The sequence below is a fragment of the Dryobates pubescens genome, chromosome 20, assembly GCF_014839835.1.
Source record: "Dryobates pubescens isolate bDryPub1 chromosome 20, bDryPub1.pri, whole genome shotgun sequence".
Lineage (NCBI taxonomy): Eukaryota > Metazoa > Chordata > Aves > Piciformes > Picidae > Dryobates > Dryobates pubescens.
Genome location: NC_071631.1, coordinates 15,125,367 through 15,140,751, shown reverse-complemented (window position 1 = coordinate 15,140,751; position 15,385 = coordinate 15,125,367). Strand labels below are relative to the sequence as shown.

Genomic DNA, 15,385 nt, shown 5'->3' with positions numbered 1-15,385 from the left:
TTTGTTACCAAATGAATAAGGTTTAATAACATTTTATTCATGTTATTTCTATATGTCTCCAGGAAGTTATCTAATGACTCATTAAACATCTGTCAAAAAGATACAAAGGTATTTTTAAAAGCAAGCAATGCTACTTAAAAATTAAGTATGCCTGACCACAAGGACAAAGTGGAAAAATAAACATCATCACATTTTGACAGGGATATAAAGCTTGGTATAGGGTAGTCCCAAAAGAGAGAAACTCAGACGCTGAACTGTTCATGAAGCCTGAAGCACCATATAAGCACCCAGGTTACTGAAAGGGATCAGTAACTTCAGAAGAGTGGTTTGGTTTTTTACTGGAGTTACTGTTCTTTGTTTGGTCACTACACAAATACCTAAGGTGGTCACTACTAGGGAGAGGTTAATCAAGTCCCATAAGATGAAAACTTAATAAAAGCAACCTCAGAATGAGGCAATGTCTGAAAGCAAAACTATTTTTTCCCCTTGCAACTAATTTCCATGGAACACTCCTCCTGATGGGATTGCAAGCAATGCTGCTGGAACACCGCAAAAGTTTTCCTAGAATTGTGGATATATATAAAGCTTTAGGAAATAGAGAAAAATTAAGAGTCACATGCAACATTGCCCACCTTAAAATAAGAAAATCTTTATGCCAAAGACACAGTGTCAGAAGGACAATGCTTTGGCACATAGAATTCGACTGCATGTGGTAGCATATGAAAGCATAAACCCACCTTTAGAGATAGAGCCCTATACTAAAGGTCAAAAAGTAGCATTTTCTCCAGTGGTGCAACTTCTTGAAATGTACCTAGAATAGTTGATTTTTCTGTGTTTAAATACTTATTTTTATTTCCTCCAACCCATTGTTTAAAAGGTCACAAAGTCAAGAAGGAAAAGAAGGGAAAGATACTGAAATACATTTCATTCTGTAGGGAGTATCACATACAAGAACAGCAGAAGCATAAACCTCAACCTCAGCTGTAGGTATTTCAACACAAAAATAATAAAGGCACAAGTTAAAAATAAATTGCATTTTTTCCCCATTACCCCAGCTTCTGAGTTTCTTCCATAATTAAGAAAAGGAGATTTTCCAATTAAAGTGCAGAACCCAAAATCCCTCTGTGGTTTATTCTGGCCTTCTAGTTATAAGTGCAATACAGTTCAGTGACTGCTTCTCATATCCATCAGAATGTGTGGCCAAGAGGGTGTGGGGAGGGGAAGAGAAATGAGCCTGAAAAAAAAGCTTTGAAGCCTGGTAAACAAATCCAAACCACTCAGTTGAACATATGTATCTTGGGAGAAAACAGAACCAAATCAAGCTTTCTACTCTGCAGCTCCAGACTTTACTATATGATGGATTGATTTAAGACACTGGATTAGGCCACACTCCCAGATTCTGAACAGAATGGGTTCTGATCTGAGGGCAGCTTATCTGTAGCTTTTGTTTGTCTTTGTAGAAATTTGTCTGACTTGTAGGTTAAGAGCTGCAATTTTAGAGAAACTTCATAAAACTGATGCTTTGTATGACCCTACTTTGAAAGCCACAAAAGAAATCTAGCCGAAGATGGAGAAGCAGACAGCAACCAGAGTCATGAAGAATCTAAGAAAAAAAAAACCACATAAATTCCTTTCATTTGTCTTGTAGCCATTTCTATATTTTTCTTATTCTGGACTTCAATGGAAATATTGAGAGTCAGCAGCAAAGCTTAAACCTTTTTCTCTTTTCCAGTTGCATACTAGACTGTGTCAGGGAGGGCATCAAATTTGTAGCATGTGTCAGTTTACTGCAAGGGTCATATTCTGATTCAGATATAGGATTATATCACATAAGTATCTGCAAATAATTTCTGTTTGGACAAGCATTTACATTATTCAAGACAACCATTAGTATGGAACTTACAGAGCAGTGTTACTGCAAAAAGATCTTTCCAAATGCTGTTTGGCTCTGAGTGCTCTTTTGCTTTCCTTCAGCTGGCAGAAGGAGTTTAAAACCCAGCACACTGAGCTCCAGGACCGACAGGTGCCTTGCTCTGCTCAGCAGTGACCTCTCGCATTACAAAGGCGCAGCTCTGCTGTGCGTTTTTCAGGGCAGGAAAGATGTTGACTGTATTATAGATCCTGCAGGGATGGGACTTCCCATGGCTCTTGAGCATGTAAGTTTGTTGCAATACAAGAGTTTCTTCTCAACTGAGACATATTATTGGATCCAGATGGCATTTTAACCACCAGGAGTCTCTGTCAAACACCACAACCTTCAAAGAAAAAGCTGTTTAACCACTAAAAGGGACATTTGAATGTATTTTTGAAACATAATACTAGCTAAAAGTATCAATTAACAATGCAGCATTTCAGCAATAAGCTACCACATAAATAGTTTTCAGCATTAAGAAATACAATTAAATTGCACCAGTTATATGTTACTGGACTACCTACAGAATTTTCCATGTTATAGGCAAAACCCAACCCTATATGCTCTGTTGCACAAAGGGATAAACTCATTCGCCTGCCCTTACTCAAGGTTGTATTCATCAGTTGCCAATTACAACTCCTAGTGAAAAAGACAACTGCAGCTGCTCTGTTCTAACCAGCATGCTCTAGCCACAGGCAAAAAAAAATCATTTACCTGAGTATACTACCACCACAGAGAGGAGGGATTTGCATTTACTCAGTATTTTGGGCAGATACCCCTTGCTATGCTGATGGTTGGCTGTACAGGTGAGGAAACTGACATTGCATACACAATGGGATGTCAAGCAGAATCTAACTTGAGTTAAAGTAATTCCTTGTTCAGGGACCACATTAAATACTCTGTGATACTCCTGTTGTTTATCTTCTCATTGCTTCTCACTCCTAGATCACTGTGCATGAAACAGTTCTCTAACCACAGCATCTTCAACATACATATTTGGCAAGGAGGTGCAAGCCACCTATCACTACAACAAGCAACTCTGGCTTGCAGCTCCCCCATCAGTAACAGTGAGGAGCATCAGCAGGCATGAAGAAAATAATCAGCAATTTTTGGAGGCCTTTTATGAACAAGTGGTCCTCTGTGCAGTGCTGGTACTAGTAACACCTGGTGAGAGATACCATCCTGTAGCTACCACTAGGCTGCACAGGCATACACACAATGTAAAAGCTGCCACCAGCTGCTAAACCTAATACAGGAGGTTGATTCTGCCACCCAATCAATCTGTCCAAACTTCCTCAGTCCATCTCTTTGCCCTCCACTCAGCCTTTCAATTGTCTTTGACATTTACTCTTCCCCTGTTATCTTCAAGCAGAAGGCACTCTAGTAGAGGTGGTAGATCCTTGTGAGTAAAATGAGTGGAGATTTAGCCTGTGCAGAGCAGAAACTAGTGAAAATGGGACACCCATCGCCATGTTTTCTATTTCGAGAAGGCCTGCATTTATAACAAAAAGCATTGACAAACAAGAGAAGGGAAGTACATCTATCCCCACAAGAAAAAAAGCAACCTTCAGGTTTGGAAAAACTTAGCCCTTTGTCTTCATCAGAGGCATCAAGGAAAAGCAGGCTATAACCTAGCACGTTTTGCAAACCAGACAGCCATTGTCAAGGTAATTGATGGACAGAATAAGCCAAATTGCTTTAATTCCTCAGAGAAGCATAAAATTGTGAATGGAAAGAATGAATCAAAAATGAAGTAAATGTGGATTCCACGCTAACATGTTTCTTACTCTGGAAAGAGTTTGTTTCACTGCTAATTTTTCAACTAACTTCTTTTCTTTCCTTTTTAAATTCATATGCCCACAGCTGCGTATGTGGAAGTGAACACAGAAGAGTCCCTACTTTAGAGGAAGTAATCCTGCCTCAGAAAGAAATGCTGTTCTGTTGGACATTAAACTCTCTAACTAAGAAATGCTGTTCAGTGTGCTGCTAATGGGGAACAGCTAAGCTCTTGGAAGCTAAAACTGAGTAACTAATTTCAGCACTTCTCCAATTTAAAGTTATGGAAAAAAAATAAAATAAAATAAAAAAGGACATAATTTATCAAGAATTACCCACTCTTCAGTCTTTCCCTAAAGGCAAGCTTTGTATTAAATGTCAATTGTATTTTTCCTCTGTAATGAACAACTTCTAATTGAAATTATTTACTTCAGGGAGAAATCATCATTAATTGAAAATGCTGCTTAGTTTAACTTCCTTTAGGACAGTTACCAGGAATATGCAAGCAGACTAACCACAAGCTAACTCCATATTAAATAGCTAATAATAATTTCTCTTAAGGATTACCCAAGATAATCTCAAGTCTCTCTTCCTGCAGATCTGTCGCTTCATCTTTTGGGTCCCATACAAATCATGTTTTCACATCATTTCTCCTTGATATGAGACATGAAGCCTGTAACATACATTCCATTGTTTGGGAAATAGGATAGAGAAAACTCCAGAAGATGGCTTTCATCCAAATGTACTGGTACATAAATGTAGTTAAACAAAGATGATGGGCAAGTCAAATTGAAGGAAGGTGGTAAATTCTAAATAATATTTAATAACAGACTAGGAAAAACTTGACAGGGGGCATGGGGTGAGTGTGCAAATACATTATCAAGTGTAATTAATCATTGGTTCCACCACTATTTCTTTCCTTTTTTACATCAAATACTGATTCCTGCCCAGCCATAAACATTAGTGCCTGTGTTTTATCCAGATCTTCCCCCAAAGAACCTTGATGAGTTATTTAACAGACTAACCATATTTTAATTCCTGTTCCAAACCCCCAAATTCCTACTTTTACCTTTCAGGTCTTATTGCAGCTGCTTGCCTTTGTGAAGGGAATGACATTTGTGTGCTTTGGCACAGAAAAATGGAAAAATGCTTTAGTTAGCACCTAATAGCCTACAAAGTTATCTTAGAGCTCTACAGCATGTGCAAATCTCCTGTGTATGAAAAGGTATTTTGACACCTCTTCAATTTGATTTTTTTTTTGTGACCTTTTATCACAAAAATAGATCAAACCCAAGCTCCAGACACTTCGTTTGGAGCCACAGTTTGCATTCAGAAAGGCCAGAAGTGGTTTATAATATGCTGTTCCATCTGGGGCTCATTAAGAATAATTTCCCCCTGTTTACACTTTGAGATTAGCTTAGAACTTTAAGGCTGTCACTCTATTTTTAGTTTTCATACACTTAAAAAGGAAGGTTAAATACAGAGGTGACAGGAAATCTGGGACCAAGTTGTGGTAAAACTCTAGAGAAAGAATCAACTGTGGCATATTACAGTCCTGATGTCAAGAATAACAGTGCTTGAATAAAGTCCAGACTATGCCATTTTCCACCTTTCATAGAGTGGAGTCTGCAGGTTAGCAATGTTCTTTATACAGTTGCTGTACTCAAGATTTCTTCAAGCATTTATCAAAAGCTACAAACAAGGTTGGTTTAGCTTAATGCCCTTACACACAAGTGACTAGAACAAAAGGACAACAAGACAAAAGAGACATATAATGTGTCCTGCCTGTGATCTCCATTTGGATGTTATCAGCAAACAAAAACCTGTTGTCCACCTGAAGAACATATTTCTTTGGAAGGACACAAGGTCAGTTAGATACAGTTGCAAAATGTTAGTATTGTATGAAAATCGAAGCGTGCTGTCAAACATTGGAAGCAATACCTTTGCCTAGCCTGTAACAGGCACCACATCTACCACTGCACATGATTTTCTAAGTTCTCCAACAGATGATAAAGCTTCAAAATCTGCTTTTCATGTAATACAAGTCCAAGTGCACTTTTCCTCAACATAACATTTTGTGACACATTTGGACACAGTGAAGACTTTTCAACAATGGTGCCGGCTGTTAGAAGACATCAAAAAGGACAGAAGCAAAACCAATCATGCAGATAACATCACACACCAACTTTCACAAGTGAGTTCTGAAGGGTTTAATAAAGTTCTGCTACTTCATTCAATAAGGAATTTCTGCACCTCTTTATCCAAACCAGTTGCACAACAGGATGATCTCTTTTGCTTTATTTTCCTAAAAAGGTTAGTTAGAAACATGGTTCACATGACTGCCCTCCTAACAGTGGATCTTATTAACATGTATCTTTATAGGCTTGTGACTATTTCTATTGTATTATCTTAGTCTCAGCACACCATTAGAGCTTGCTAAAAATCAACCAGTCTCAAGTACTTCTGCTTTAATGATCATATGTTGAGAGGTTGCATAAGTAACACCTCTGCAGCTACATTTTAAAGGCATAGCCTAAAAGTGCATTTTAGTTAACCAGTGCATAAAGCCAACCTATCAGGTTCTTAGCTACCATTTAGGAAGATACTGTTTAGGATCATGTGTGGGGATTGCACAGTGGCTACATAAAATGAATAAACCTCCAGCCATTGTAAATCTTGACCACAAAGTACTTAAACAAAAAAAACCTGAAGTTTTTAGAAGTAGTTTAGTTTAGTTTTTTTTAAGTCTGTGTCACAGAAAGCCTGGATGACCAGAGACACGCATGCACACCTACCTGCAATAACAATAAAAAACATGATATTACAGCTTATATAGCTATATTCTATCAGTCTACTCAATCTATTAACATAAACATCAAATTGCAATTTCATCCATGGAAGAATTATCTTCCATTTGTTCTAAGTGCTGAAATATGAAGAACAGGTGTTTGGATTTAATTCCAAAGAGGAACTGAAGCTTTTTGGCATGGAAACAGTTTAGCAAATGGAGAAGGCTGAAATGCAGAGATTTGTTGGTCTGTTTCTTGTAGCAACATGACACTTAAGTCACACTATTAAATACTAACCCAAAAATGGAGATGGAAGTGATCAAATTAACATAGTCAAATCATGGGTCAGGACAGAACATACACACACAGATAAGATAAACAAATACTGAGTACTATTCAGGATAACAGCTCTATTGATACATAGAGGAAAGTTTTTCTTTGCCTCAAAGGAACACTTTTCAAAGTAAATGAGTTGGATCAATGCTAAATACAGTGTTAAATGCTGAAAGACTTAGGACTGGATTTTGTGTCCTCTAAACCCATGCAGGACAAAGGTTTGACTTCGTTGCTTATGTTCACTGCTTTGTTCAGATCTGTCATCACCCTTTTTCTTCGGGTATTTTTTTTTTGGAGCTCCTCTGCATCAGCCAGAGTTTGAGTTCTGACATGTTGGACACTTCACAATAGGGAGAAACAACAAGTTTAACTTATCACTGTTAATTTTAAAAACTAGAAAGATGTATCATGCATTGTGGCTGAAAAATCATTAGGCTTAAGATTGTCAGTGTATTACATCTGAATAGCCAGTGGCATAGTTCCTACACAATTATATAGAAAGAAGAAAGGGGGAGGGGGGGGAAATAATCACCAAAACCAGAAAAAAAACCCTTCCAAAACTCAAAGCAAAAAGCACAGAACAATGCTCTGTTTAACTTAACCTCTTGAACTTTATTATTAAGCTTGCTGTTCTATTGTTGTTACTATGTTTTAGCTTGCTTGCTTTCTTTTCTGAGCTTACTAACAATGCTCAAGAAGTCAAGTCAAACATTCTTCAGACAATGAAAACACAATGATAAGGAATAATAATAAAGAAGAAATAAAGCACATGGGTCAGCAAATGTAGATTGTATTGGAAGCAGGCACCATTCCCAGCTCTTCTACTCACCAGCCATGTAATTAAGGGTGAATCTTTTCACCGCTCTAAATTCTGTTCTCTGACTGCCATCTCCTTAAACTGTAATTCTATTTGGCAGCCAAAGTAATATTTGTGTATCCTCAGACACACATGTAGGTGTGTGTATTTGTCTAAGTGTGCATGTACACACTTCATGGCACAGGACTACTCTGTTTAGAGGCTATAAAAAGAATGATCATCATAATATATTGTTGTATACATAATAAAATAGGAAATAGCCTCAGCAGAAGTTGTTGGTTGCTTTTTTGGTGTTTGTTGTTGTTTTTTAAGAATACTATTAAATGAAGGCTTAAAAACCCCACAAAAACAAACAAACAAAAAAGCCAAACAAACAAACAAGAAAAAAGCCACTACCAAAACAGAAGAGAATCACCCATTCAAGTCCTAACATCACACCAACAACATTGGAAGCAAAACCCCTCAGGTCTAACACACACAGAATGAATCCAAGCACACCTGAATTAGACCTGTTTGCCAACATAACTCTAGTACTACCACAATAAATACTGCCAACAGACATCTCTGGATTTTATTCCATAAAAATGCTGATGAGCCTAAAGCAACTTTAAAAAAAAAAAAAAATCTTAGAAAAAGAAGAGCTGTCAGTGGAGGAACACTTCTCAGGTAACAGTCGTTTCGTTTGTAACTCAGTCCTGATTCTTGAGGAAAAGCTACTTAACACCTGAGGACAAGCCTGAGAACTAAGATTGACAAGTGGGTGGATAAATGAGACTTAATGGTAGTAGTTTTATGGCACATTGTGACCGCCCCTCCTCCTTTGTTCTTCACCATCAGGATAATAAATCTTTGCCCTTAGGAGAGCGAGGGTTCCTGGACTACACATCCACAGCACTCACCTTTCCTCCCTCATCAAATTTTCCCACATGAAAAAACCATTCTCGAGAACAGAACCAGGTTGGCATGATCACTGTAGGTCCATGGGAGGTAAACACCTAGGAAAAAGGTGAAAAAAGCCAGTCTTAATTAACAGAATATCCAAATTACCATGTTTCAGAGAACAAAGTGGATCTCACACCTGAAATCATGCAAATCATTTTGCCTATAGTTAACCATCAGCAGTTTTAAGCACTAAGAAATGCAAGTGCTTAGAGTTTAGCATGTGCTTAGTTTCCAAACTGCAGTGTGTACCAGCAGCTCTGAGGTGTCACAGCCCAACAGGTGAATCTACTTTCTGCTTCATATTCCACATCCTTCCCTTCTGCCATAAGCTGTAACACACGCAGAGCACTTCAAGTTTTATTTCAAGTGCAGAGAAGTTTACCGCATGTGACACTTGCATTAATAATGAGGATGTTGACACAAGTGAATGAATTGAGAAGAATCTTTAAAGGTCTTGAACTTAGCCCCACAATGGTTGTATATTGATTTTCCTTTTTATATTCCTTATATAGATATTAAGTAGAAATTTTCCGTTCATTGATCTTTTATTTCTGCCAAAGACACTTAATCAAGCTTGGACAAGTAAGATGCCATTTATTGCAAACACTACCAGAGCACTATGGACTTGCTACCCAGTGGTACCTACCTTACAAAAATATTTGTAAGAAAATGCTTTAGGGACTGAAGAGAGTGGCTTCTAATTTGTCCCCTTGACTAGTGACAAGCAAAAACTACATAAATCAGCCTTTGTAGCATTAAACAAACTTCTTGTAAACACAACTATGAAATAAACTAGATTCTAGATTATGGAAAGTAAAGTGGTTCCCTTCTTTTATTTCAAGACAAAGTTTCTGGGCAAAAAAAGAGACTGGGTTTGTCAAACAGAACATGTAAAGTTAAGACAGAAGACTGTGCTTGCTTCCAAGAACTAGCAGGAAATAAAGAGCACAGCCTGGTTTACAAGGGCAGAACAAAGAAACCTCACAATTACTGCCAGTCTTCAAACACTAATGAAGATTCTGAGCAGATGATTTCACTGCAGCTATAGTGGTAATCTTGATATTCCTGTATAGTTGGCATTTTTCAGTCAGTGCATGAATTTAAACTGTCGTGCACCTAAACATTTCTATTTTCAAGGTCCTCCTGGGAGGGAGCTCCTCTCTTAAGTCTGGCAGCCTCCATTGTCACAGACACACACAGATTTAACCCCCAAATGTTACAAACTCTTAGACCAACTCTCCAAACAAATGAGATTAGGAACCTTATCAAAACTCAACAGGTCATCTAGCCTTACTTTTTTTTTTTTTTTTAATGATTTGAACCACCTTAGGATGAAGCACATTGCATGCTGCCTCCAGGAACATAACCATAGAACTCTACTGTCTATAAATTTGTTTTAGGGTAACTCATCTCAAGGCAGACACATTTTAGGTAGTCATATTTAGTCACAAAAATCCTATCACTTAACAGCTATGATTTAGCAGGTTAGCATCTTGCTCCTAACTGAAATACACTTAGCCTCAGAGGTGCTAATGTCAAAAACTCACCCAAAAAGTCAGTGGGAGCTGAAAGAGTCAAAACAATCCCTGAAAATGGGAGCAGACATGATTACTCTGCACACGGTTATTAGCTCTGCACTAATTACAAGGGCAATTGAGTATGGCCCAAACTGAACAATGACTAAACAGTAATCCCAAAAGAAAACAACAGGCAGGAGAAAAGCTAGGCTAGAATGCATTGAATCTCACTTCTGAATGGAAGAAAATCTTCAAAAGAAAGTCTTGAGCCTACTGGTATACATAAAATGTGTTTGGAAAGGCTAGAATGCCATTTCCTCAGTGCAGCCTGGTTCATCAGAGAACGTAAATGCACTTAATCTTGAAGATGTAGCTCAATGTGATTAGTCATGCTTGGGTGCAAAGAGCACACATCCCAAACATCTTAGATATTCTGTGCTCCATTGACCTAGATACTGAAATAAAATCACAAAGCACAAATTTGAAACACAGAGGAAAGAAAAACCGCAGCTTCTCACTTTGTGAGATTGCCACTCAAGATTTTATCCATAAATCTTTTAGATTGCCTGGACTGGAATAAAAGAAACAAAGAGGACATGCCAGCCTGAATCTGAAAAGAAAGGAAAATCAGAATTTGGATGATGATGCAGCTCTGTAACTTGTTGCACTTAGTTTTTTTGGAAATGTTCTTCAGCTCTGCCCAACAAATGTTCTGCATCACCTCAGGACCTCAGTGGGTTTCCATGTTTCCTCAAGAAGTTATTTCAGTATATTGAAAAACAGTTTGGACCTGTGAACCTTTCAGATGTGGCTGTATTGGTAGATTGAGGCTCTGGCCGGCCTGATCTAGTGTGGGGTGTCCCTGCCCATGACAGGGGGGTTGGAACTAGATGATCCTTGTGGTCCCTTCCAACCCTGACTGATACTATTAATGCTTAGTAATAGTTATTAACTACAGTACACTCTCTGCCTTAATGATTGTCTGAACATAAACTAGTTGCACGAAACAAATTTGTTAAAAACTAACTACAGATCTTGCAGATCAAAGTATAAATCTGTTTAGATTTAGAATTCCTCAGAACACAATGTTGTCATAACCAAACTGGAATCTATCTTTGTCAGTTTCCAGGTAACACAGACAAGCTGCTATTTCAACATTGCCTCTGTTAAATTATTTAGAAATTTCATTGTCATCTGGTTTTATTCCAAGGATCAAGTAGCAAGCAATTGAAACTAATTTATTCTGGTTTGTTCTTGCTAACTGTTTGGCTATTGAATTACATTCAGCTATTACAGAGGCTCTCTGAAAATAAATCTAAAGAATATAAAGAGTTGATTACGTGATTTTCATTTGTTGTGTTCCAGAGCTGTCAACAGCACATGTAATTCTGGCCCCCACTGATGCTCACTTCAGACCATGATATGAAATTTCAGTTCCAATACTGAGAAAGGCATTCCTGCGTTTATAGTAACTCTTCAAGGAAAGTTCTATTTCCTAAACCAGCAAATCAAAATCTAACAGCAACATGCCAAAAGAATATATGCAGATGGTGAATCAACCTTACCCCATTATGTTGTGCAGAATATAGAGAGGAAAACAGGCAGCTCACAAGAGCAGCCTGGTTAATCAAGGGCCCTGACTGCTTTTCTCTGTTAAGATACCAAAGCATTAATTCAGCAGTGAGTGTACCAGGACCTCATGACTAAAGATTACCAGCTTTATATCCAGAATCAGGTGTGTCTGTGTGTTAGTGTGACAAAGAGGTAAGGGAAAGGGAAGTAGGGAAGAGAAGAATCCTCATCCTATTAAAAAAAAAAAAAAAAGGGGGGGGGGGGTTGGGAATAATCTAATTAAAACAAACCAAACAAAAACAAACCCCAAAACACAGACAATAAAAGAAAATAAGAGTTACAGCAAACTTTACTAAGCTTTAATGAACCTAACCATCCAATCTGGTAGGCATTACATTCAGTCAGTTTATACTGTACTGAACTGTTTTACCCTTTCATATGCTTATATAAATAATTGCCTGCATCACCTCATCACTGCATGCTTCCACATTAGGTGGAAATCCCTGTTCTAAAGAAGCTGGGATCTGGAAGAACAAAAAGTACATTTCAGAAATAAACCATGCCATGAGCCTCCATACTGAACAGGCAATGCATGCGTTCTGCTTCAGCTTTAACTACAAACGAGCATTACTTAAGCCTTCACAAATCCCATACTCGACTTAGCAACAAAACTCATCAAGAATCATTCCAGAGTCCTGAGAACTACTAATACTCGTGAAAGCAGAGAGCAGTCAGCACCTCTGAGAAGGTATCCCAGACCTGCTCCTGGAAAAATTATGACCTAAATCCTCCCACAATTTCCTCTGGATTTGAAGACTTAATGAAATGTTCCACGGTTTGCAGGAAATGGAGTCTTTGCAAGAAAGGAACCAAAAACAGCAGCTGTAAGAAGATGCTTTCTCATCTATCCAGTGTTTCCTGCTGCTGTTTCATAGAATCAGTCAGGTTGGAAAAGTCCTCAGAGATAATCAGATCCAACCTATCACCCAACACCTCATGACTACTAAACCATGGTTTCAAGTGCCACATCCAATCCCTTTTTGAACACCTCCAGGGACTGTGACTCCACCACCTCCCTAGGCTGCACGTTCCAATGGCCAACAACTCCTTCTGTGAAGAACTTTCTCTTCACCTCAAGCTCAAACTTCCCCTGGTGCAACTTGAGTCTGTGTCCTCTTGTTCTGGTGCTGGTTGCCTGGGAGAAGAGACCAATCCCCACCTGTCCACAACCTCCCTTCAGGTAGTTGTAGAAAGCAATAAGGTCTCCCCTGAGTCTTCTGTTCTGCAGGCTAAACAATCCCAGCTCCCTTAGCCTCTCCTCACAGGGCTTGTGCTCGAGGCCTCATTGCCCTTCCCTGGACACGTTCAAGAGTCTCAATGTCCTTCTTAAATTGAGGGGCCAAGAACTAGACACAGTACTCAAGGTAAAGGACATAATACTCAAGGTGTGAAGGGACATAAAGTAAGTGTTTTCTGTAACAACCAACTAGACCATACAGCTTTCCAGTATACAGCTGGAGAGCAGAAGTACCTCACTGCAGAGATGTTCTCTGACACCTATGAGTACAATTCCTTCCAACATTTCCAAACTTAATCGAGGTTCAAAATAATATACCAATAAAAAAGGGTTATAAAAGTTGAGTGATATTCCTCTTTCTCAAACTTCTCTTAAATCTTACAAACACAGAGTCCAACAATAACACCAGTGTACAAGATGTAGAAGTAATTTATGTTTGATACTTTTATCTACACAGCCACTGTATGGTTGACAGTTCACGTCTCTGAAATGTATGTAAACAAACCTTCAGCCTATTCAAAGGTGCAGCCAGTCGACAATATAGTTAGAATACCTGCATGAAGTATTACATGGTTTATGGAGTGCCAGGAATACATATAAATATTAAAGAGAGATTCTGCAAAGTTATTAGAACCCTAGTTATACAGGCTCTGTTACAGCACTGTTTGCTTTCATACACAGGCTCTTTTCCTGTAAGCTCAGAAAATTAGCCAGGACATAAATATTACTACATAAAAAGCTGATGTTTGCTTTTTGGTTTAGATTTTTATTAAAAATATAAAAGAGATTGAAAAGAAAAACTGTTCATTAAAACATTCAGGGCAAATTTTAATGCTAAAGCATACATAATCTCAAGAGATACAATGCATGAATCTCTCATACAAATCCCTGATCCCCTCTTCCCCACATCCCATATAAACTACAGCACAGAAGGTTTCACCTCAACCTGAGGAGGAACTTCTTCACTGTGAGGGCCAGAGAACACTGGAACAGCCTCCTCAGAGAGGTTGTGGAGTCTACTTCTCTGCAGACTTTTAAGACCCATCTGAATGTGTTCCTGTGCTACCTGCACTAGATTCTATGGTCCTGTTCTGGCAGGGAGGGGTTGGATTTGATTATTCCAGAGGGCCCTTCCAACCCCTAACATCCTGTGATCCAGACACTTCCAGTTGTCACTATGTAAGCACAGGACAGCAATGGGAGGAAAATGGAGTAATGGATGGCAGTGCTGGGAGAAGAAAGTTGCATTTGTGTAAACCACTATAATGAATTCCCTTGTCCCTCATGGCTTACTACATTCTTAGTGCTTGTCACTAGGCCTTCACTTCTAGAAAAAAATTGAGTTTGCTTTGCAGCTATTTAACCATTAGACCCAAACACAGCACTCCCTATGTTATAGAAAATGTTAATAAAGCTTCTGCACTGTTGGATGTGAAACCACCATGTATATTACCCTGGCATCACCTTCTCCTGATCCCACTGGCTACAACAGAGTGCCACAGAGGATGAAATGCAGGTTAAAGGCTGCTTAGAAATGACTGCACCCTACTTGCTACTTCTTTTTTTTTTTTTTTTTTTTAAAACCTGCTGCTGAAAGGAAATCTGTTTACAGATTTTCTGAAGGTAAATATATTAACTTTTGGCTTATAGTCTAATACAGATGTATTGAATTAGCTGTGGTTCTGCTTTATGCGAGGCAGCCCATGCCAGCCTCATTGTGCTGGATAATTGAGAGCTGCCTACACTGCTGAATATCTCCTTTTTGTAGTTGAATGCTCCCAGTAAAACCAATAGCAAGCACCATTCTTCTAGTCTGTTTCAGAGCTTTTATCTACTAATGACGATGAATTAACCTACTGCTGAAACCAAAAGAATACATGCATGCAAAGGGAATAGCCTGTATGATTTTAGCATGTCTGCCATCTTTTTTTTTCCTCTTGTCTGTAAGCTCCTAAAATTGGTCTTTGTAACATCCATGCCTTAATAAGTCTCTCTAATTCTTGGAGAGTTTCTAGTATTTAAAGAGTTAAGTATTTGCAATGGAGGAATTACTATATCCAGTAAAACGAAACATTCTGTACCAAGAAGTTGTCTCCTTGGCTTGCTGTTTATGCTGAGCTTTTAACACAGGAGAGAGAAGCAATCTGCTTAAAGTCTTATTAGCAGATACTGAATTGCTAACAACACATACAGCATGAAGAGAACCCTGCTAGCTTCTCTGGATTCACACTGTTGCTTCTGAGGAACACCTCCTGCTTGGTTAGTAAGGACTGCCAGCTCCAGGGAAGTAAAGGAGGCTGCTGGCTGAGCATTTCACTAATCTTTTCTTTTCCTACAAATCTCCCTGCCAACTTCTCTTCCAGCTTCATCTCCCTAGATGGTGTCCAGCAAAAAAATAAGACTATCCTGCTTTTTCTAGGATTCCAT

The 15,385-nt window shown here is 38.6% G+C and overlaps 1 protein-coding gene across 1 annotated transcript in view; it reads right to left on the bottom strand.

The window, feature by feature from the left end:
• Nucleotides 1–15,385, bottom strand: part of B3GNTL1 (UDP-GlcNAc:betaGal beta-1,3-N-acetylglucosaminyltransferase like 1) — a 114,426-nt gene that overhangs the window by 26,673 nt on the left and 72,368 nt on the right. The window contains exon 7 of the mRNA XM_054170983.1: nucleotides 8,530–8,625. Coding sequence (XP_054026958.1) covers nucleotides 8,530–8,625 — 96 coding nt within the window. The remainder of the gene's footprint in view (nucleotides 1–8,529; nucleotides 8,626–15,385) is intronic.